This window comes from Anser anser (genome assembly GCF_964211835.1).
Source record: "Anser anser genome assembly, chromosome: 1".
Taxonomy (NCBI): Eukaryota; Metazoa; Chordata; class Aves; order Anseriformes; family Anatidae; genus Anser; species Anser anser.
Window position 1 is genome coordinate 204,175,621 of NC_139720.1, and position 24,746 is coordinate 204,200,366.

The window sequence follows — 24,746 nt, forward strand, 5'->3', positions numbered from 1 at the left end:
GCCCAGATTACTTTGCTTCCGAGTATTTACATTTGAATCTGGTCGGGAGCTGTATAGCTGTTTGAGGTGTCATGCTCTGCTGTTGGATAGTTGAAGGGTGAAAACAATTTATAGGATTTCTTTGTGGTGACACCACTCAGGTAATAGGTTTGCAGTAATTTTTTTTTCTCTCTTTTTTTTCATGTTTTTTCTTTTTCTTTTTCCTTCTTTCTCAACTAAAATACTATATTTCCCAGGGAAAATGTTATTTTGCATTTCTCTTCCCTTTATATATATCTCTTTCACTTCATGTCATTTTTTCCCCACTTTTAGTAGAGCAACTTTTCCCCTTCATGTGGGGAATAGAAGGAGCTTCTACCCACTTTTACCCAACTTGTAGTTGGCAAACTCAAGCTGTAAGGTAGTGATGCTCCTGATGTTCAGCTTTCTGTTGACACATTTCTGGAGACTTCACCCTTTTCTGGGTTGAAATAACGGTTTGAAAGAGATTGTTGCATAGAACAAAAACGCTAGTTACATTTTGGATAAAAGAGCCTGCTCTAGTGCTGATGATTTTGGAAGGGGAGCTTATATTTTAGCAGATCAGGGATGTGCAGCAGTTATATGTCGCTTCTTGTTTTCTGTAGTCTGCCCAAGATCTGATCAATCTCTAGGCTCTCAGAAAAAAATGTAAATATGCTCTACAGATGTTTCTTCTGTACAAATAGCTACAGTCTTTGAAGAGCCCATCCTTACTGCACATGCTCTAACTTTTCACTTCTTTTTCCACATGTGCTCAAACCATTCACACTCATGAGAGTGTGGTGCTAACCAGGGCCCGGCACTAACCTGCCTGCAAGGGCAGCAAATCCACCAGACCTCTAAGATTGTTCCAGTTGAAGACAACAGGGACAAATGTGGGTTTTCCCAACAACGGGAAGCTGCCATTGGTGCTGGAACCAAGGGTTGTAAGTCGGTATCTGTTCTGCTCTGAATGACTGCTTCTGGCAGATGCCCTCCCGGAGCACCAGGAAAGTGTTTGATTTTGTCATGGAAATGATTAAAATAGGAGTGGGAAAAGGGAACGGATTAACAGAGAGCTCAAAATTTAGGATTATGAAGGATTAGCAGATGTGACAAGGAAGTTGAGAAGAATCTAAATTTTCGTGTGGCTCCATGACATGGGGGATATGTATCAGGACAGGTAGCCAAAGATACAGAATCATTGGAATCAATGCAGAGGTGACATACAAGCTGAAGAAGGGAATGCATGGCAAGCACAGTATTTTCTTCAGTGTCTGTGGGGAGATGAGGAGACATCTCAGACCACTGGTGAAAGAAACCAGCCCAGGTGAAGCAGCAAGGTTAAAAAGAGGGAAAAAAGCCGTTAAAATGGTGATCAGCTGGGGAAGGAGAATGGCACTGGACTGAGAAGCCTGGTGAGTAAGCATGGGAGCAAGAAGTTTTTGTATTGACTGTGCTCAGGGAACTTGCAGCCTTGGTTAATTGTTTCACTCAGGCAGGGGAGGAATATTTCACATTGAAATGGTGCGGGGATGGAGAAGGGTTCTGGTTGGCTCATTCACAGCAAACCTGTGTACCTTAACCTCATTATTTTAATCTCTAATGAAGTCTATTTTATGACTGGATGGGCTTTTCACTTGTTTATAGATCAGCTCCTCCATGTGGTCCCCCTCCTGGCAGAGGTCCACTCTTCCCAGCCTCCTGGCCCAGCACTTTTATAGACATCTCGCAACTTTGACCTTACTAGAAAAAGCTCTTGGTGTTTGCACAATCAGTCAAAGGAAATACTGAATGTCATGTATTACCTTTGTGGAACATGATCTCGCAGTTGGACCCCACTAGACGTAAATCCCATACAATTTAAGAGACCTGTTTTCAACCTGCTAGTATTGAGACCTCACAGCAGCTGGTGGATATTTCCATTTTTTGTATAAAGATAGTCCTTGGGCTTGACACTGTGTTTGATACAAAGCTATGATTTTGTTTCTGAGAAGGTTGCTCCCCCATCATTTCCTTCTTCTTGAGAATGGATTGTATCCAGATATGTCCTTATCTTCTTTCCCTTGCAAGGCTGTGCTTGCTCATGCCTATCGGCCTTCGAAGAGTTGTTCAACACTCCAAAAGAAATAGAGCCAGCTTTGTTTCCAAGCTCCTATTACCCCTCTTCTTTATCTCTTAGTTAAAAGCTTTAATGGATCTGTTCAGCTAGACCATTTGAGGTTGAAGGGTACGAAGAACTTCAAAGGTTAGGAACTTTATCACTGATTTTGTGAAAAGACCATATAGTTGGATTAAAAATAAACTCCACTCACAACACTACATGGAACTTTGCTGATCTATTTTTACTGCATCACAAATAAAGCTGTGAAGAGGGGGAAATCCCACTGACTAAACAGGATGTGTGGGAAGGATAGAACATGACTCCATCCCGTATTACCCAGGTACTCATTAACTCTTAGAAAATCAGTTTAGACAACACAAAGTGGAATGTCTCCAGCACCAGATGGTAGTGATGAGGAAGAAAGAAGAGTGGAGCAGACAAGATAAAACTTGGCAGGAAAATATAGAGGAATTTCTGTTCATTAGGACAGAGATTGGAATCTGAAAGTGCTAAATTTAACCATTCCTTTGTTGTCAGGAAGTGTCTGAGAAGCTTACGGACAAAGATAACTTCCATCCCGGCTGAGATTGTTGGCCCATCCTCAAAAAATCACCCAACTAACTAGTGACAAATTTTCTGATTTAGTTTATGTGATGGATCATCTGTGGTATAAAGCCATGCTCCACGTGTGCCACTGACCAGTGTGGGTACCAGCTGGATCCCTGTAGAACAGTTTGCAATTTCCAACCTATTCCAAAGTTCAGAAATGTGAGCATCCTCTTGGTCCACATGGCTTTAATTCAAGGTTGATGCTCATTGATATCCCCTTAACTGCAGAGTATCATGTACTTTATTCAATGTGTCCCAGAGCATTACCAAGTATCCTCATCCTTTGCCACAAAGAACATTATTTTAATATATATATTAAAAGAAAGAAAGAAAGAAAGAAAGAAAGAAAGAAAGAAAGAAAGAAAGAAAGAAAGAGAAAGAAAGAAAGAAAGAAAGAAAGAAAGAAAGAAAGAAAGAAAGAAAGAAAGAAAGAAAGAAAGAAAGAAAGAAAGAAAGAAAGAAAGAAAGAAAGAAAGAAAGAAAGAAAGAAAGAAAGAAAGAAAGAAAGAAAGAAAGAAAGAAAGAAAGAAAGAAAGAAAGAAAGAAAGAAAGAAAGAAAGAAAGAAAGAAAGAAAAAGAAAGAAAGAGAAAGAAAGAAAGAAAGAAAGAAAGAAAGAAAGAAAGAAAGAAAGAAAGAAAGAGAAAGAAAGAAAGAGAAAGAAAGAGAAAGAAAGAGAGAAAGAGAGAAAGAGAGAAAGAGAGAAAGAGAGAAAGAGAGAAAGAGAGAAAGAGAGAAAGAGAGAAAGAGAGAAAGAAAGAAAGAAAGAAAGAAAGAAAGAAAGAAAGAAAGAAAGAAAGAAAGAAAGAAAGAAAGAAAGAAAGAAAGAAAGAAAGAAAGAAAGAAAGAAAGAAAGAAAGAAAGAAAGAAAGAAAGAAAGAAAGAAAAAAGGAAGGAAGGAAGGAAGGAAGGAAGGAAGGAAGGAAGGAAGAGGCAGTATTAGTATGGAAGGTTTATTCTTTAGAAATGATCAGGTACCCTCAATAAATTTCTAGATGCATGAAAGTGAACCATAGTAATGAGGAAAGCAGTTTTCCAAACTAATTAAATGTCTTTGTGGAAAGAAAAATTTCATTGACAAGGATCCTGTACAGACTTTCATGCACGCGCTGTGCAGATAGACATATTTTTGGAATGCCTCTCCTGATGAAATATCAGGGCTGTTATTAATCCTGCCTGTCAATTTTATTGAAAGCCGAACAAATTGCATACAGCATATGAAGAAAGAGCAAATGTAAACCTTCAGTGGCAAGTAGGAGAAGAATCCCCAAGATTAAAGGAAGCCATGTTTTCTCTTTTACATGCTTTTAAATGTAGCATGTTCTGCCTTGGTAAGAACATTTAGCAGACACTTAGCATACACAAACCAGACTTGCAACAAAACTGTGCGCAGAACTCAGAAGCTGCAGACCTTCATTGCCATGTTTATTCAAGGACATAGTAGCAGGGGTAGTTGGTCTCTTGTGAGGTGTTGTGAAACCTACAGCCTCAATATGTATGAAATTCAGAGACATCATGTCTAATAGTTCATTAAACCCTTCAGTCTCTTCCCATTTCAGCTTCAGCCTACAGATCTTTCACAAAAGCAAGCCTGCACTGCTGGGCATATGGTTCCCTTTTTTCATGTGGCTTTTCCCTCCAGAGTCAGCAACAGGGTTTTTGGAAAAATAATGTACATAATGGTGATGGGGCCAGAGTTTGGTACAACCATAACTAAAAGTCTCCTTGAGCATCAGTTCAGAGATTGCTGTTTTTCCTGTACTGCAAGACGTCTTTATGGAAATCTGGGAGCAGCTAACAGAGATGAGCAAAGCAAAACACAAACTGAAACCCAAATAACCCAACAAGGAATGGTGGAATTTCCTTAGTCAAAACTAATACTGAGGGAACAGGATTTGCTCAGGTGAGGTGGGTATGTGACTTTGGCTGTTGTACCACGATGGTGATGGAAACCACAAAGCCCAGCTTGGTGCCAAGCAGCCAGGACTCTCTGGGTTGCTCCTGCTGCCCTGTGGTAGAGGAAATTGGGGTGCTGGCATCCCCCAGCTCATGCCAGGTCACTCCAACATGCTGGAGACCCCCCTGGGGCTGCAGCCAAAGCAAGGTGGGGATGTGGGGAACCATGCTCCTTGCACTGACAGCAGCACTGAAAAAATGGGATTGTGCAAACTTGTGCCAGTGACATTCATAACGGTGATTCCTGGTTTAACTCTTGCATCCAACTATGCAAAATACTTCCTATGACAAACAGAGGATTGCTACTAAAGTCTTCCATAAAGTGACTTCACAGACTGTTTTTTAATCTTTCCAGATTGCAAGAGCCAAAACTGAGAGTAAAAAGATGGCAACACTATTTTTTTATGGGGCAAAAGAAAATATTCTATTTCCAGATGTCTCACAGCCCTTTCAAGTACAGAGGAAGATAGGGTGACAGCAGATTTTATGATTCTTGGCTTCAGAATTACATCAAAATTGTGTTTTATCTGACATCAAAAGAATGAGCTGTTTTATCATCATGACAATGTTTTCTTCTGGTCGGATTAGTAACAGTGCAAATAAGGCAGCTATAGAGAATGGGAAATAAAAAAAAAAAAGTTTTGTCCTTAGGCTTTATCTGTGGTTTACCAGCTTCTAAACAATCAGCTATATGATGAAAGAGAACCAATAAAGCATTTATATTCTGCATTATTGCTAAACAAATGTGTAACTTTTTCTAAGCTTGAACTCTAGACAATTTTGAGGTTTTGTCCCATAAGACCCCAAACCTATTTTGGTAATATTACACCAAAAGCTATGCTATACCGCAATCTTAATTTAAGTATTTATTTCTGGTGAAAATTAAAATAAAAATTAGAGTAAGCATGCTGAAATATGCTGTCTATTTTGTACATAACTTACCGCAGATTCCTAGCATTACTCAAGCAACGACTTAATTTGTAATAATTGTTTTTGGTGGACCACGTGTAACTGGATTTCAGCAAAGCAATTGAAATGGTGCCATATGGGGAATTACTGGTAAAAGGGTCTGGCTGGAGCAGAGACAAAAGGTGCTGAAAGGGGAACCATCACAGTAGAAGGAAGGTGCAAGCAGGTTCCCAAGCATCATTCTGAGCCAGACTTAACTAAATATATTCACCAGCAGCATTCGTACATGAAGGAGCACATCGATGAAATTTGGTGATGACAGGAAGCTGGGAGGAGCAGCAGAATATCTCACAGGAAGAACTCAGGGAGCCGATTACTGAAAAATACCCTAAAGATATTCCATTATACAAAGCCTAAGATCATATACTTAAAAGGAGATTGTGTTTCCTGGATGAACTCTGCTGGAAACAAGGAGACAGAAAGTCTGTTTTCATGATGAGGACGGGGAAGTGTGAATTTCTGATGCAGGTATCTGCACAGGCCTCCAAGGGTCTTCAAAGCACCTACAACTTCATGTCCAGCCACAGGACGTCTTTTTGGTCTTTCTCCTATTAAAGAATGCCCTCCCATGGGAGGCAAGTGTTGAGGGGTTCATCAATAAAGGCAGGAGTGTGGCCGAACCCCCACGCAGCTGTATGCAGAGACATCTCGAGCCCAGGGAGTAGGCCCCGCTGAGAACAGCAGCAATCCTTCCACCTGCACAGCTCTCTGAGCCTAACCCGTTATTTCAGGCAAAACGTCTTTCAGAGGGATCAGCACATCTGGAACCTTCGCACCAGCACGAAGGATTGCTTTTCCCCCACCCACACGCTCTGGGAAAGTCTTCCCTGCCCTTTCATTGCCCACAATGATCCCTCAGAAGGGCTGGCTGGATACAAGAGCTCCCACACGACTGGTGACATTTAAGCCATGTGGCGGGTCCTGCTGCGCACCACTCCTGCTCCCACCGAACACAATAGCAGGCTTTGCTGGGTGCAGGACTGAGCCCAGCGTGACATTTTCTTCCTCCCCACGCCTCTTTGCTGACTGAAACTTTTGTGAGACCGCGGAGGCCAGAAAGCCCCTGTGGTCCCACCTGCTTCTGCAGGCCCTGGTCCCACGCTCGGTTCACCCTGAGGCAGTGCCCACCCCCTTGCGCGCTCGTTTCCCTACCAGCGATGAAACGAGGCCCCCACATGCCCCATCCAGAACGAAAAATTCTTTGAACTTCGGACAAGAGAAATTTGGTGGGTGCTGTTGACAAGCCATGGTATCATCCTCCAAGCAGGGACACCATCTTCCCCAGCGTGGGGACCACAACACCACCACAGGCAATGTTAGGTGAAGTAGGGTATGATTGGGAATTCATTAAAAAATAGCCTTTTGTAGCAATTCACAGAAACTGAAACACTGTTGAAACATCCTGATTTCAAACAACTTTTTACAAGAAAGGTTTCTTTCATCCAGGCAGAAATTTCCAGTCAAAACCAGAGTGAATACCAACTGCCCGCCCCAGAACAGCCAGGCCACTGAGTAGGCACCCACTTGCAGCAGGGAAGCACAAATGTAAAATTTAACCTGATTCCTGATGTGAACCTTTATCCCTTGTTTTTCCCCATTCTTTGCCATCAAGGGAAATTTTATTTTCAAGGATGGGCAAGAACAGAAGGAGAAAGATGAAGACAGTGGGAAAATACCTAAAGGAACGTTTTTCTAGCTAGCTGAGGTTTAAAACCATCTAAAATACCACATTTAAACCTATCCCGTTCTATATGATGGCAAATATAGTTCAACCTCTGCTCAGAAGTGGAACTTTACGTTGGACAAGCCTTTAATGAACTTTTCCTGATGTGAACATTTTTGTCCTCTTCTTAGCAGCCCATGGTAGGAAATACACCTGGCTTCACAGGGGAGGGGATGCAGAAAAAAATATCTAAATCATCATTAAATTATTTTTTTATAAAAAAAAATCACCAAATCTAAATAGTTTCCTATACATATTTTATGCTGTGTTATAGGAATTGTATAGTAATTTTTATAATACAGTTGTATTATACATTATTACATCTGTCATTCCAATGAAGAGCTAAAAACGTTCATATGTCCATCACATGACAATATTTCATAAACACTCTTTGTTAGAGAGTTGGACTTGGAGTTGGCCAGGCTTCCCAAGAAAATACTCTTCCTTCACCATATCAACATGAAAAGTGATTTTCAAAACTGGAATGAGCATAAATAAGCAAATATCAGGTCACATGCATCAGATATTTTCATTATATTTGTCACTTAAGTGGACTATTTTATATCACGATCATTTGCGTGAAGTATTAGAAGCATTTAACTTCTTCTACTGATGCATACTTATCTCTTAAGTGCAATTTATTGTAAAACAAAACAGCAACAAAAACAGCAACAAAAATAAACAACACGAACAATGTCCACAAAATGTTTGCAGAACATTCATTGTCTCCCCTTGAGCCACAATCACTTAATTACTGTGTGAGAGATCTTTGGATAAAGAGCAGCATGAGCCTGCTCTGCGACTCAGCCTTTTCCCACTTAGTTTATCTAAACAGAAACCCAAAGCGTCACTGATAATTTTGTACTAGGTATAACCAGTGTTGGTAATTGTGTTTGGAGCACGCTAAGATGTTTCTGTTCCAGAGTTGTTTAAACATTGACGTGTAAAAACCCAGACTAGCTTTAACAGCAGGCACAAAGCACATACTAACAGGAAAAAACATCTTCTGGGTGGAAGAGACCAGGTTCCTAATTCTCCTGTCACTGACATTTACGCTTTTCCTGTGTACCTACAGACAAATCACAGTCTAAATTTCTCACATGTGGGTGTTATACACTGGCCTCAGATTTAGCATTTACACATTTATTTTAAGAGGCTTGATGTAACTCAGCGTGTAAGTTTTTATTCTACACCTAGTGGAACAGGGAATGGATGAACAGTATTATATGTACTATTCATGCGCAGCCATACGTGTGCACATATATACATAGCAAACAATTCACTAAATTTCTTGCCCTTGAGGTATAGAAAATATCGCCGTCTCGCTCTCCTCTGCTGCTCTGCTCTGGCCGTGCTTCCTTTTTTACTCCAAGAAAGCAGAAAAGATTTTACCCACCCATCATACTTTATCCACTCTTTGAAAGCTTCCCTTCTAAAGGCCTGCGCATATTGCGTTGGCACTCTACCAAAAACCGGCTAACAAATGGCAGATTAAGTGGAAACACGGAAAAGAATTTCAAGCATGTATTATACTTGCCTGGAGTTCAGCGTGCAACTTTAAGACGAGGGCTGCCCTCTAAACAGGCAGGCCTGGGAATTCGGTTGCAAAACAATTACAGATGCAAGGAAAATACCTTTCCTCTGAGAAAGAAACTTGATGATATTCTGCAGTCTTCAGTAAACCGAGTTCACTGTGTGCTCTGGAAGAGCAGCATGTTCTGTGCTGTCTCGAGACTTTAGCTTCCAGCTCCAGCAGTGCTCTCTGAGGGAGTTATACCGTATTAACCGGAATTTATGTTATGTCAGCCCCTTCAAGATGCAGGAACAGAAGATTAATAACCATTGCCATTCACAACCAGAACAGCCTCTCTATCCCCATTTAGTGCTCGGCCTTAAAATACAAGAATAATGAGGCATTTAATTCAGTTCTGCAGATTATCAGCAGTCATGATCAGCTGGACAATGAAATTTCTAGTGTCATGCTTGTATATAATTTATTTACATGTGTTTCCTTGATGAATTATTTTGGCTGCATGACTATCTTCCTTACAGTTTAAAGCACAACTCCACTCTGCCCATCATCTTGAGAGAATAAAAGATCTCAGCCTATAGTCTGAGAAAGCATTTGAGAACATAGGCCTAGTGGATGGGAAATACCTTCACTAAACCAGGTTTTATTTTCTCAAGCCCATATCCAGGTATCAGGAAATTGTATGGGCAGAAATTCCCAAATCCAGTAGATCATTTCTGCACTCCAGTGCTCCCCTAAAAACTGTTAGTCTCATTGTTGGCTTCAGAGGAACTTTTTTCTTACTCCATCAACCGAAAGAGGACCTGATTTATGTCTTTATACTGACTGGTTCAAATTTGTCCACAGTTTATTGGCCCTAAATTTAATAATAGCAATGTGACACTTTAGTCTAGTTAAAGCTGAAAATAACCTATTAATCTGCACTCATGACTGGCTTTCGAACTACGACAATCATACAAAAGCTAAGATTGATTTCTACTGTCCAAAAAAACAGTAATTAAGCCCACTAATATGTATATATATATAAAACAGGTGGAAAGAAAAGAAAATGAAGGAAAACAAGCAGCATTTAGTATGTTAATGTATCTTTTCTGTGTTTGAATGCCTTTACAAATAAGTAACTGTGCAATAAGATTGAAAGTGTAACCCAAGTATAGTACAAATACAAGAATATCTGCATGGAAATTCCATAACTTTCTTTATTCACTGTGATACATTCAAACAAAAGTGCTCCAGACAACAGTCATAGAGTAAAGGAAAATAAAATAAAAAGGCAGAAAAAGACCATCAGATACATGTGGTGATTATTCATATGTCAAAGCATTAGTAGCTGCTTGTATCTGAGTGCACCAAAAACCCGTGAGGGTCCATGTTTTCATATGCTGCACCTATAAACAGAATAATCATAGGCAGCTCTAGCAAAAAATGTCTTTCAGAACTAGAGCCAAAGCCATCACAAAGATAAAGCACCATCAGGCATATGTTTACAAATGCCACAGTAATTAGTAGAGTGAAAGAAAGGCTTAGCTGAATTAACATTTTCCTTGTATAGCATAGGGGAAACCCTGCTCAGACTCACTCCTTCCAGCTCTGCCATTTCATGCCAGGGCCTTGCCTTTGCCCCATAACACCAAGCGCCAGGGGTAACTTGGTAAGCTTCAGGAGACAGTGAGAGACGGATGGAAGAGGAACTGGAACTGGAGCCAGTGTCTGTCCTCCTATTTAAGAAAATAATATTGTCATGGCAGCATGTACTTAACTATGTTACTGTAATACAGTGGCATGATCCACCTGAGAACACCGTTTGTACAGACCACGTTGACTTCCCAATGCTGTTTGCTAAGCTACAAGTATTTGGCCAGACTGATGTTACTTATACGAGGCACTTCTTATTTTAAACTACAATTCTGCTACAGTAAAAATATAAGTCGTTGATGTCTATAAAAGACAGCAGAGCATCAATTCCTAGTAACTCAGATTACATCCTGCAATTTGGCTCTGTTTCAGCAGAATTACTGAACTGTGCACTTGCCAAGAACTATTTGTAACTGAAAAATTTGATGGGGAAGTGGGTCCCTGACTCAAACAACACAAGAAAAGGAAGTCAAAGTGCTGTACAAATTATGCTGTGAAAGGGATATGATAGAGAGACCCTTATAAATCTAGGGTTCCTCTACCTTTTTTATGTTTAGGTAGAACAGCATGGATTGCCAACAAAGAGTGTGGAAAATTCAGTAGAACCCTTATCCTGCTCTACCCTTTGCCAGCTTTACAGTCAGCAATTCAGATTGTCAGCAAGAGCAAGACAGGCTTCCCTCTGAAATGTCTCAGTTGCTGACATGAGATTTTCCTTTAAAAAAAAAAATCTACGCAGGACATAACAGAAGACAAGCCTCCGTTCCCATATACTTTCTATAATAGAATATTCATAGGGATCCTGCTAGGTATAAGGCTGTGCCCCAGCTGCTAAAAAGATTTAAACCCACGTGTGATCTGTTTCCCAAAGCAGGATGCAATGGCACTGCTCATATGACCAACATCATCTTCACAGTTAAGTCCTTGCAACATCAAGGTCTGTTTGCTTAAAAAGCATTTTTCTTAACTATGTTACTAATAAAGTCTCAAATCACTCAGGCTGAAAGAAGGTTAGAAGTGTTATGCAGTTATTTACCCTTCACGCTATTTGTGTGGCATTCATCTCCCACAGCGCATGCCTTGCCCTTTTCACACTCCCTTTCTCATGCAGGAACACAAAGCTGTAATGTTTGGGTTGCAAACACCATTAAATGCCCCTCTCCAGCCCCCAACAGCATAGAAATATTTTCTTTTAAAAGTTCAGATCAAAGCACTTCTACTAATCCTAGGATTTATTAAAACAAACATCATAGGCATGAGATAGTCAACAGCGTCCCTTTTATAGGATTCTTTGGAGACGGTTCTGATTTTGTACTGTTTACTGATCCGCCCCTCATTAATCTTCAGTTGCTCAGCTGCAAATTCAGCAAGTCCACCTGCTCCTTCCCCTCCCAGATGATGTTCCTTTAACCCCAGTTTCTAGTTGTAATGACAGCACCACATAACCCCAGTCCTGAGAACAAGGTGGCTTGCTCAAAAAGCTATATATCACATCCCGATGTTATAAAAACGTATCACACACATTTGCAGCGGAAGTCTAGCCTCTCCTCAAATGAGTAGTAATTAAAACCAGTCATTAAGTGCTTTCTTGGAGTTTCATTGTCTTTATCCTTCCCTGCAGTCAAGGTAGTTGCCTTTGATCCAGTAACAGATCTGTGCGTATTTGAGGGGTGTGATGCGAACAGCTACATTGAAATCCTGTGGTGTGCCATTCATGTCCACCCACTGATGGCCTGAAAATATTCCAATAATTTTACGTTCCCATTTGTGATTCTGCCTCTTCCACATCCTCACGTACACCCCAGATCCACTCGCACCCGGCTGGGCATCACACTGCTGGTACAACAGGTCATACGTTTCGTCTTTGACATCACAGAAACGGTACACCAGGTTTCCTGGACGATCGTTGTCGTAGCCAGAGAAGTGAATCCTCCCTCCAGGCAAGTGTCTTGCTGGTGGGCTCACACCTATCTTCATAAACTTTCTTTTATGAGGCTTCTTGAGCTCCAGCAGGGCGTAGTCATAATCCATGCCAATATCATTGGCGTTGCCTTTGATCCATCCTTTGGGGACGTGTGTCCGTTTCACTCGGATCCACTGGAATTTCATTTTTTCAGGCATTGCTGAGTTGGTGATATTGGCCCCTTTGCTGCCATCTTTCAGTTTGGGCTTCAGGAAGCCCACCCGCAGTTTCTGAGCTCCTTTGACGTAACTCTTGCCATCATGGATACAATGAGCGGCAGTGAGAACATGCTTCTCAGCCACTAGTGTCCCCGTGCAACCTGTAGATAGCTTCACTGACGTGGAGAACGGGTAGTTCAACAAGAAGTCCTTCCCAAAAATGCTAAACCTGCTGTCATAGCCATAGATCTGCCTCTTAGTTCGAGATTTGCCTTGAGACCCATCACCACTGCTGCTCAGAATGTATATGCCCACTTCGGTTTCAGTGAGGCTACCGTTAGCGTACAAGGTTTCATAGGACAGGTAGTTCTTCACTTCTTCATAAGTTGGCAGCGGAGAACTTTTGTGGCAGGCTGGGCCACAGGGAGAAACCACGTCCAGTCTGGCTTCAGCATCAAACTGTGGTTTGTCCAAGTTGAGGGTAGACTGTGGCAGGATGACTGGAACTCTGTAAGAAGGCCACGTTGGCTTCCAGTGAGGACTGGAGGGCATCACATCTTTAGCAGCGCACAAAAGGAGGATTAGCGTGGACAAGCCTGCCATTCTGAATGCCGGTCTGTGGAAAGCAAAAGAAAGTCCAGTTACTCACCCAAACTTGTTGCAAGATCAATTTGCCTTGCTAAGCAATGCTTTGCTAAACAAGTATGATACTTGGTCAAAATCAAGCAATTTGAGCAACATAGCATTAAGTTCTTCAGGCTTCTTAGCATTAAACTAATGTCTCAACCTGTATCTTGAAGCAAGAGTCCCAGGTTAACACATGGAACCCAGGACATTTAACCTCCAGGTGTGCTGAGCCACAAAGTCCCAATTAACATCAGTGAGAAGTTACGGTATTCGTCTTTATGCAGTGTCTAGGAAGTTCACACTACGCATAAACTCCTGCATCCAGATACCGTAACTTCTGCAAAGAATAAATAAATGCCTTTACCGCAGCTGGATTACAGCATTCTCTGAAATTCTCTGAAAGCTCCCGCCTACTCTCTGACACCACTGAGAGGGGTCCCTTCAAACACCTCAGTTTGCTGTCCTAGCCAGAGACATCATGCGAATGGAAGGAAAAGGCAGGTGGAAAGAGAAGATAACCCGAACAGAACAGCCTGGCACAACGTTACCGCACAGGAGACTTGCTTCTCCTTGCAACTCACACCAGAGGAAGGTTTCTGCTCCACATAGCATTTGCTCTCCCCTAAGCTTACATGAGAGAGGGCAATAGTGATTACACAAAGTCAGCTAATGAAGCAAGCTTACAGCTCCTGAGGGAATTTTCAGTTAACATACTGACTTATTCCTCCATAAACTTAATTAATTAGAAATGCAAACCAACCCCCTCTGAGCACAGGGAGGCAAATGGGACTGTAAATGTGTTTATGAACCCCAGGCAGAGTGCCTCAGACTGCAGAGAACAGCGTGCACTAGTATTGTGTCAAGAAAATGTGTAACTTTAGTTTACTTGAAAATTAGCCATACAGCTGAATCGCTGCAGGAGGCACTGTGCCCTGGGCAAGAAGGCAGGCAGGATCTCCCTCATACAAGGATTATTCAAACAAAACTTCACAATTATGTTGAGCTTACACATATTTAAACCCTGCTGAGGTTACGCTGATCACAACTGCAAGATCATTCCTGAAATACCTCAACCAAGCAAATCAAAGCAAACCATGCAGGAGATGACCACAGCTATCTAAGAATAAAAAAGAAAAATCCTTCTCTCCGATGCTGCTCACACGGCATTCCTAAGCCTCGCTGAAAAAGACTTCGGACACCGCAAACTGCTGAAGTCCGAAGGTGTCCAACTCAAATATTAGGCCTGGATCCCTTCTTTGTTGGTAGCGTCCTCTTTGGGGATGGAGGCTATAATTAAAGCACACAATGTTCAAGATATCAATTGACTCATGCAAGGAAATCAAAACATTTTGATTCCAAAAACCAGACGTAGATGAACAGAGCTGATGCTACTGATGCCCACTGAGGAAGGTACTGACACTGCCAGAAGTGACCAGACATTCTGCTGATAATTTTTTAAATAACAAATAGGATGTCTTTAAAGGGATGTATTTTCTTCTGGAACAACTAAGCTCTAAGCTCTACACACGGAACTAGATGATCTTTAAGGTCCCTTCCAACCCAAGCCATCCTATGATTCTATAGAATGTTATTTTATACCTAACAGGCAAATCATGCCAGAAAATTCAGGCCATTTTAAACACAAAGCAGAAGTGCATAATCTCAAATGCCACAAAATTGGAAAATACTTGCTTATTTATTCAAGGAAAACCAGCAGCTCCTCTGTCTCTCTCTATGGCAGAGATTAATACTGGGTGTTGGCTGGGTTTTGCAAGCTATCAGATCAGACCGTCTCCGATTCATGTAACAAGAAACACTTGCTGTATATCAGATGTATCTGTTGAAAAGGAGTGATTAGGAAAATACACAAAAAGAAGGTAGCAGTGAGAAATGCCGTATCCCCACAAAGGCGATACACACTAGCATCAGTCAACTCTTAACTGTCCTCCTTGGTGACAATGACGAGTGACACAGGAGCGTTTACTGTCGCTGAGAAAAACTAAGTCACGCTTACGCAGTGCATCAGGTAGCAGATCTCACTATTAAGAGCGCGTATTTATATGCAGTCTGCTGTCGTCTGCTTCACACCAAAGTAATTCCCATAAATGACATCTGAAGCTTTTTTGATAGATGGAATCTCTATTTATATTGCACCGCTCGTCCCACCTCTTGGATGTAAAAACCATTTGTGCTAACTGAGTCGATGCCGGCCTTTGGCTGATTTATTTAGCTGTCAGGGGAAAACTGGAAGCATCTTGTCAGTTGTTATTTGCACAAGCAGCAAGAATCCCCAGTGCCTGTCTGCACAGCGACCCGATGAAGGGACAGCATGCCCAACAGCTCCTCTGCTTCCAACGAGAGCATCAGCGGAGCTGGGAAATTGCCTCTCCCTGCAACCTGCCCTCCCTCATCTCCCTACCCTCCCCACTACAGCAGCACCAACGCTGGAAAGGCAGTTTTAGACAGCAGAGGGCAGCCGCCCAGTGAAGAGAACACGACAGGAGCTGCGACTACAGTCTGTCCTGAAAAAAGGCTTCAGAAAGACGGTATCCATATCTACACCGTGCTCCGTTAAAGCGGTACTTATTCCACTTCATATCCCTAGGCAAGCCTTCCCACACCCTCCCCGCAGCTTCTGTGCGGTAATCGCATCGCAGGTACACGGGATAAAACAGCCTTTTCATCTGCTACAGAACTTCGCTATTATTTCAAAGGTTATTAAAACTAACTGCAATAAAACACAGTCATGAGTTTATACCTGACCACAGATGCTCACAAACCAAGGTATTTGCAGACGTCTTTGTAATTATGTCTCATCTGGAGACATAACTGGTAATAAATCAGCTGTCGGTTGCAATAAATAGAGAAAAAGTCTTTTTTTTTTTTTTAACAAGATGCCAAATTAGTGCACACTACCTCTTGCTGTGTAGATCCTCCCCCTTCAAAAATAAGTGGTTAAGTAAAAAAATGAAGGAATTAAAAAAATAGTGCAAACTTAAAGAGAGACCTACCAGATAGCCTCTTCTTTTCTTTTTTTTTTCCTTTTTCTTTAGAATAAAGCAAAAACAAACAAACAAAAAAATAACAATGCAACTGCAACAACATTAACAAACACACTCTGCTCAGCTACTTACTTGTGGGTGACCCTGAAAGATGTTCTCAGACAGAGCAAACTGGTAAGGAGCAAGCACTTCCCTGAACGGCTATCACAAAACGATAGTGAATGAATTACGACGCACTGTTCTACTGTAGTACTGCTCTTCTGTTTCTATTTAAACTGTGTCATAAACTCAGTCCACCCTTTGACTCAGTACAAAGCCCTGCTCTGATATCCAGCATAGGAACCCCCTAGAAAGCGGTTTGTACATAATCACACTTGCTAATGGAATTAAAATTGTTTGGAGAATGGAAACACTGACAGCTACCCTGGGGCTCCCCACACCACTGAAACACTTTGCAGACACATTTCCCTGCCTGCTATGGGCATTCATGCCTTGAGATAGATGTTGGTGAAAGAGAGCTGCCTTGTTCAGAATGGACATGAATCATTTTCTTATAAGCAAGTAATTTTTCTGGAAGAGTTCACTGCTTCGAGGGTGGTTCTTGTAATAGATGGTTAAATAGCAATAAATCCTGGGATGTACAGTATGAAAGCCCATGAACGGAACAGTCTCTGTTACATTTTGAAATGAACAAAGTTTTTCCACAGCACTGGAAGCCAGAATGATTAACCCTGCAAAAGAGAAAGAAAAAGGAAGAGAGCACGAGAGAGAAAAACCTGCCTCAAACCAAACTATAGAGGTGAACCAAACTACCGTTACTGACATGTCAAAATACCTCAGCTGCTTTTCTCAGTCGCAGAACTTGTTAAAGCACAGCAGAAGTAATCGAGTCGCGCTGCAACAACTGCGGGAGCGTTACTGCCATTACCGTGCAACCTCCGTCCGCCTGCCCGCGATGCTGAGGCGGTGCAAGAGTTACAGAGCCTCACCGCCAGTCGGAGGGCTGTAAGCAGAGACGTCTCAGAAACCCTGAAACAAACTTTGATACCGGCAGGCCAACGGCGGCGTCTGCCAGCACATACAACAGTGGGCACTGACACGCGCATCGGCAACACGCGCGCACACACACACAGAGGGCTCGTGTTCTGCCTGCTTACCTCTCGGTCCAATTTCTGTCAAATGTTTTTCACTGCCTCCCTTCTACCCTCCCTTCTTTCCTTTTTCTCTCTCCCCGCTTCCTCGCAACCCGCGCTGCGGGAGGGGTTACGGCACATCTGAACAAAGCACACCGCAGGCAGGGACACGCGTGCCGGGGGCCATCTGGCCACCTGGGCGATGTGCTGTGGAGCTGCTGTGGGGTGGCTGCGATGGGGTGGCTGCTATGGGGTGGCTGCTGCTGCTGTGGGGTGGCTGCTATGGGGTGGCTGCGATGGGGTGGGATGGCTGCTGCTGCTGTGGGGTGGCTGCTGCTGCTGTGGGGTGGCTGCTGCTGCTGTGGGGTGGCTGCTGCTGCTGTGGGGTGGCTGCGATGGGGTGGCTGCGATGGGGTGGCTGCTGCTGCTGTGGGGTGGCTGCTATGGGGTGGCTGCGATGGGGTGGGATGGCTGCTGCTGCTGTGGGGTGGCTGCTGCTGCTGTGGGGTGGCTGCTGCTGCTGTGGGGTGGCTGCTGCTGCTGTGGGGTGGCTGCGATGGGGTGGCTGCGATGGGGTGGCTGCTGCTGCTGCGGTGCTCCACGGACCTCGCTCGTCAGAGGCGTCCCAGCTACAGCTTCAAGGAGGAGACCCTCGCACACGTTCCCCTAAGAACAAGCTAGGGATGCGAAGCCCAAGCGCAGGGCTCGCAGGGCTACTTCTAACTCCTCCTGTGCATCCCGACGCGTGCAACACCACCAAGTCGCCCCGCCACCAGCGCCTTTCGCACAAGATGCTCCACGACGCCCTTCGATGCCCCGGCAGCCCCCTTTTGGGTCTCTAACTCGCAGCGGGCACCCGGGGAAGGGCTGTCCTCCCCCTCCGGAGCCGGTTAGCCGCACGTCAGCCTTTTATCCCTTTTGTCTGCGGCGCCGGGTTGCGCTCCCGTTTAGGGCTTCCAAATTCATTCTCCCTCCCGCAGCCCTCACCGCCCCCGTGTCCCCCCACACCCCGGCGGGACCTACCGGGGCTCCCCCGCTGAGGAGGCGGCGGCGTCTGCGGGAGCGGCTCAGGCAGGTGGCGGCGGGGCCGGTCCCATCCCTGCCGCCGCCTGCGAGGGGCTCGGGGGCGCCTTCCCCCGGCCGCCTGCTCCGAGCGGGGCGGAGCGGGGCGGAGCGGAGCCTCCCGCAGGTGGCTCCCGCCGCCGCCGAGCCCCGAGCCCCCAGCCCCGAGCCCTCAGCCCCACGTCCCGAGCTCCGAGCCCCGACCCCCGGCCCCGCTGCCCCCGGCGCAGGCGCCCTCTCCCCGGCCGGCCGGGCGGGAGAAGCCGAGGTCGGGGCCCGGCCCCTCCCTCTGTCCACGCAGGCCTCCCCCACTCAGGCCGCCGCCCCGCTTTTTTTTCTTTTCTTTTTAAAGTCCTTATACTGTTGTTTTTATTAGTTTCGTGAGGGAAAACGCCTTTTTTTGCCCCTCACTCTTTTTAGCCCCGACGCTGTGCGGCCGCCACCTCAGCCCCGGGGTGGCCGGGCTGCCCCGGGCCTGTGGTGGGAGGTTTTGGGGTGGTTCTGTGGGATCCCCACCAAGGGCGCTAGGGTGTTTGCGGAGCTGGGTGTTCAGGGTCCCCGATGTGACGGGTCCCTTCTCCATAAGCCCCTGGCCCGGGGTCCCTCCTGCCGTCACAGGACCCAGAGGCGGATGGTCCGGCAGCTCTGCAGTCTGTCACCTCCGCTGCTTCATCAGATATTTGACTTTGTCAGACACATTCATTTTATGGGTTTTAATTACTCATCCTTCTTGAATCCTTATAATGATACCTGGCAAGAAAAGGGGAAGCTGGAGCCAAGGAGGCAAAAATCCTGCAATGTGTTTTAACTCCGAGAGAATAATCCACAAAGGTTTTGCCAAAATTCCCAGCTGATCACCACTGCCCCAGAAAGGAAATATAAATTTCACAAGAATCAGTTTATTTGCTGCCTTCTACTGACCTCCTCTCCCTGCTGCTACTCTAACAAAGGGCCAGTGAAGCTTGAAGCACAGCGAAAGCCCTGCCCCATGCACAGACCCGGTGTGAGGAGCTGGGGTGTTACGGGACCTTAAATTCTTAAGCATGAATGTTTAAATTTGCATTTACTATGGCCTACCACTAACCCCATTTGGGTCTGCAAAGAAGGTTTTAACAGATGCCTGGAAAATGTAAGCGGTACAAAAATCATTAGTACTTAGACTAATCATTCTCAGCTATAAATGATGAGAGGACAATTGTAACATGAGGCAGAGGTCCCGAGGGGTAGGAGCCAAACACCTCCAGCAGAAACCCAGACAGTGAATGCAACAGGTGCCAGAGGCAAGCAGGGCTTGTGGTACTAATTCAGCCGCTATTAGGCCAGCAGGAGATGACCGTGTAACAGTAAGGAAGATGTCTTTAATATCAGTAGGCAGCTAACAAGGAAGACTCCCTCAGTGATACCACACCGATCAGATCCCTTCCATATCTGGATTCTGCGTCTCCATGCCTCCTGAGTAGATACACAGCCCCAGTGCTCAGGAGACTTTGTCCTGTACACTTCTGCTGTTTTGCATGGATGGAGGAGCAAGTCCGTGTCTTGCAGGGGGTGAAAGTGTTGTGAGGTTTGGTTATGTAGTAGGAATCAGTGCTGCAGCCATGATCCAGGTGGGCTCTTGCGTTCCATGGGCACACAGCTTCTTTTGTCACAACTGCCAGGTTTGTTCCAGAGCACTTCCCAGCTTTCCTCCCACAAGTCTTCCTGGCTATAGCAGGTCACCACACCAAATGGGGCCTCTTGACAACTCAGACTCTTCTGATAAAGTACGGATTGCCCAGCAGTCGTTTCTGGATAATCCCAAATCTACCACTGAATAAACTCTCTGTGTGTCCCTTCCTTGTTTCAGCTTAGTTAGTTATATCAGCCTTTCTACGTCACACCAGTTTTCAAGAATATCAGTGGGAAGAACGAATAAATATTAGCATAATTACTCCTTCTGTGTATGGTTTCCACATTTTTTTTTACAGTGACTGTGAATAAGTTCTGACTGACTGTAGGACTGCTTGACCTCCAGACACAAATTTAAATAGACACTGTCCTAGAATGCACGACATAGATTGAAATGTTTGCAGCAGATAAGGAGGCAGAGACACAAGACACTGCTGAGATAACTGTGATGAGATTCACCTCACATAACTGTAAGAGTTTGGGGTGTCCTGGCATATCCATGATACAATATATGCCTACAGATCTACCCCATCTGGAGCAACAGCTGAAAGTCAGGTGGGGTGCCTTAAGGCATCTCAAATGGGACTGGAAGCCTGGGTTTAGGCGATTCATTTGAACCATAAACATCTGCATGTAGAGGTCTACATCTGAGGTGTTCACTCTGTGTGCCCTAATTGTCAATGAAGAGAAAGAGGCACTGTCAGGGTTTAATTTGTGTGGCCTCTTTTGAACACTTAGGACACAGGAAATGGAGGACCCCCTCCAAAACAAAGTGTCTACGTAAGTGTCTGCAATTAGTCAGAGAAATCCCACCACACTTCCCATGGTTTCCCTGTGTGTCTTTATCATCCTGTGACTGGCAGCCATCTTTCTACGTCTGACTGGGAGAAAAAAACATCTTTTTTGTGTTTTGTTTGTGTAGCACCTCTCACCATGAGGAGCTGGTCTGTAGCACGTGGAAGGCAAGAAGGTGATCAGGAGTAGTCAGCATGGATTCACCAAAGGGAAATCATGCTTTAGCATCCTGATTGCATTCCAGGATTGGAAAACAGGCTGGGTAGGTGAAGGGAGAGCAGTGGATGTTGTCGTCCTGGACTTCAGCAAGGCTTTTGACACCGTCTCCTATGCTACAGACAAGCTCAGGAAGTGTGAGCTGGATGAGTGGACGGTGAGGTGGACTGAGGACTGGCTGAATGGCAGGTCTCAGAGGGCTGTGATCAGTGGCACAGAGTTTGGTTGGAGGTCTGTAGCTAGCAGTGTCCCCAAACCGTCAATACTGGGTCCAATATTGTTTAACTTATTCATGTAGCGATAGAGTACTTCCTTGGCATGTTTGCTGATGAGACAAAATTGGGAGGAGTGGCTGATACCCCAGAGTGCTGTGCTGCTATTCAGGAGGAATACTGAACACACATGAGAGATGGGCAAAGAAGAACCTCTTGAAATTCAGCAGCAGCAAGAACAGGGTCCTGCATCTGGGAGGAATAACCCCAGGCACCAGCACAGGCTGGGGGCTGACCTGCTGGAAAACAGCTCTGCAGAGAAGGACCTGGGAGTCCTGGTGGACACCAAGTTAACCATGAGCAAGCAATGTGCCTGCGTGGCCAAGAAGGCTGCATTAGGAAGAGCATTGCCAGCAGGCCAAGGGAGGTGATCCACACCTGGAGTGCTGTGTCCCAGTACAAGAGAGACATGGATATAATGGAGAGAGTGTCTAGTGAAGGGCCACCAAGATGAGCAAGGGACTGGAGCATCTCTCATGTGAGGAAGGGCTGAGGGAGCTGGGCCTCTTCAGCCTGAAGAAGAGAAGGCTCGGAGGAACTGAGCAATGCTTATAGTTATCTGAAGGGAGAGTGTCAAGAGGATGGAGCCAGACTCTTCTCAGTGGTGCCCAGCAATAAGGCAAGAGGCAATGGGCACAAACTGCACCACAGAAAGTTCCAGCTGAATGTGAGAAAAACTTTATGGTGGGGGTGACCGAGCACTGGCACAGGCTGCCCAGAGAGGCTGTGGAGTTTCCTTCCCTGGAGATATTCAAAAGCTATCTGGACACAGTGTTGGGTAATGTGCTCCATGGGTCCCTGCTTGAGTGGAGGGATTGGACTCTGGACATCCCTTCCAACCTCAACCATTCTGTGATTTTCTGATTCTGAAGCTAACAGACCACAGTATTTCGGTTACAGAAATTATTAGGTATAATGCCCCTCTGTGTACAACACGTCAATGAATGGTAGCCACAAGGCTTGGTGTGTACAGGACTTTTCCTGAGAAGGAAACCTTAAAGAAGGTGTTGGGCAAAACTTTTTTCATGCCACAAAGCCGTGGGGAAGAACCTTTAGTTTGAAATTGAATTACAAGACAATTAGTTACCACCACCAAAAACAAACAAACAAAAAACTTTTAGATTTCAATTATTCTTAGAGCATAAATGCATAAATGCAGAAAGGACTGTTAACCTAGCCTATCTCAATGCTTGCCTTAAGAAAGAAATGAACTACTGCACAGCTCTCTGCAGCAGCTTTGAACAAAATGCAATGCTTTAGCTTTCCAATTCAAAAGAGGAAAAAAATATGAATTATTATAGGTACTTTTTTTTCTAAGTGTACATATCCTAAGAACCAAGAATTCTGGTGGAATTGGGCTGCATGAGCTTTTTTTGAGAAAGAGTGAAGTCCGAGATCTCAGCATTACTGCGAGCCATTGTTGAGGCAAAGAGCAGAAAGTGACAACATACATAAAGGTGAAGAGGTATTAGCTCTACTATATTGTCAAGTGATAACACACATGCTGACTTTTCAGCACCTTGCGAGTAAGCTGAAAATGAAACAGTCTACAGGTGGGAGCCCTAATGAATGGCACTGTCAGGAGATAATTTCTCATGGTTGAAGAAATCTTTTATTCTGCAGGGAAGTGAAGTAACCTGGCATTATGGGCCTGTGCCAGATTCCGACACAGACAATGGAGTGATTTCAGAGGCCACTGAGTCTGGAAGGAAGAATGACAACCCACAATTGGCTCAAATGAGTCCTCCCATTGCTCACTGCTGATGTAATGCAGCAGAAAAGGGCTGCAGCTCCCCACTGTAATGGCATCTATTCAGCAGGCTGCCTTTTTCTTGCGTGGGATGGAGACCCCTGCACACAGGTGCCCTGTTTCTCAAAGGTCTTTCTAAACCTGTGAGGAAGAAGTTCAGTGTGAAGACTCTATGCCCTTGAAGACAAGCTATTTGGAAGGCAAGAATGATGGAGTAATGAGGGCATGAGTAATGACTTTGGAGAAGCAAGTCCTATCCCCATCTCGGCTCCTTCATTGCAGGACTTCTGGAAGGCTCTTTGCCATCTCAGTTCCCAGTTGGTGCAGCGTGTGCGGGAGCACGTTCTATCTCTCTGTAGTGTCGTGATGATAACACAGTGGTCCGTGTCCCATGACTGGGTGCTGTGATAGCAGGAAGGGGAAGGCCGTGCGTTTACCTCAGATATGTCACACCATAAGATGATACCACCCAGAAAAAATGAGTTCCCTTTGTAGTTTTCAAAGACTGTGGACAGAAGGGTATGGGGGGAAGCATTTAGTCCTGGTTCTCAGAAGCAATATGCTTTTACTGGCAGCATATGAGGACCCAGACTCAGATGTTTGTGTTATGAAAAGGATTGCCAAGCAGGAGAACTGGCAGCTGAATGTATGCAATGTGCTTCCTGTCTTGGCAGAAATCTCGTCAACAGCACGATGGAGCAGATCGTGGCAGAGGTCTCTGTACCCTTGGAGAGGATTCCTCTGCCCAAATAAAAGCAACTGCAAACTAGACATGACCACTCTGGGTTCCCTTTGCAGGCCTTGATGGGCTGCCTCAGAGAGTGATTTATTATATCCTTACATTCAGAAAGAGCATTTAAGGTAGGACAGACAATCACCTTTTAAAAATGCTCATTTCCTTCCGTTGTCTATTTGAAAGGGTTAAATCAAATTTTTAGATGCTTACAGTTACATGAGGTCAACCCCACTCCATGTGTCATCTTTTTTTCTGGGTTAATGGGAATAATTTGAGCATCTAATTGCACTAATAGGGGAAGGTTTCAATTGCACAATTCCATCTGCAGACGTAACTGTGCAATAAATACCCTTGCCTGAGACAAACCAAGCTTGGTTTTCTTGCATTTTCTAAGATTTTGCAATTTCTAAAATTATTGGGAAACTAAAGTACTACTACATGGGAAACCCAGGAGGTGACATTGGACTGACTATACAGTGAAGGCCAATCACTGGCCTTTTACATTTACACATACATTTAGGAATAATCTTGCAGTTTCTTTTCCCAGAATTCTCATTTGAAAGGCTCATTGGGAGCCTACATCTGTCTGACAGGGTTTCTCTAAATACCTGCTTGGAATAGAGTCTATTATGTAGAAAGTCTTGATCAAACTGTGAGATACATAAACTCAGTGAAGAAAACAAGGAAAGAATAACATTTTTTGTTCAGCTTGGTTCAAAGTTCACGGCTATATATAACACATATGTTCTAAACTTTACAGATCTTAGGAGTTGCTGGTAATCATATTGCTGAAAACATTTCTGACAAGTGATATTTAAACTAACAGTGCCCCTTTAATT

General features: G+C 44.3%; 1 protein-coding gene across 10 annotated transcripts; it reads right to left on the reverse strand.

Moving 5' to 3' along the window:
• Nucleotides 1-10,071: 10,071 nt before the first annotated feature.
• Nucleotides 10,072-19,011, reverse strand: PRSS23 (serine protease 23). 10 transcript variants are annotated; one of them, XM_083796616.1, is made up of 6 exons: nucleotides 17,433-17,749; nucleotides 17,111-17,278; nucleotides 16,408-17,006; nucleotides 14,966-15,110; nucleotides 14,434-14,560; nucleotides 10,072-13,262 (listed from the first exon to the last, which is right to left on the reverse strand). In XM_083796616.1, exon 6 carries the CDS (start codon nucleotides 13,247-13,249, stop codon nucleotides 12,131-12,133), a length of 1,119 nt encoding a protein of 372 aa, XP_083652742.1. In that variant the 5' UTR covers nucleotides 13,250-13,262; nucleotides 14,434-14,560; nucleotides 14,966-15,110; nucleotides 16,408-17,006; nucleotides 17,111-17,278; nucleotides 17,433-17,749; the 3' UTR covers nucleotides 10,072-12,130. The 10 variants fall into 10 exon arrangements, with proteins under 10 accessions (XP_083652742.1, XP_083652739.1, XP_083652738.1 ...); XM_083796613.1 differs by lacking the exons at nucleotides 14,434-14,560; nucleotides 17,433-17,749 and adding an exon at nucleotides 18,432-18,725; XM_083796612.1 differs by lacking the exon at nucleotides 14,434-14,560.
• Between the last annotated feature and the right edge of the window lie 5,735 nt (nucleotides 19,012-24,746).

Bases quoted from the DNA above. Each gene is read 5' to 3' on its own strand.
- PRSS23 (XM_083796611.1), bottom strand. From the start codon at position 13,249: ATGGCAGGCTTGTCCACGCTAATCCTCCTTTTGTGCGCTGCTAAAGAT.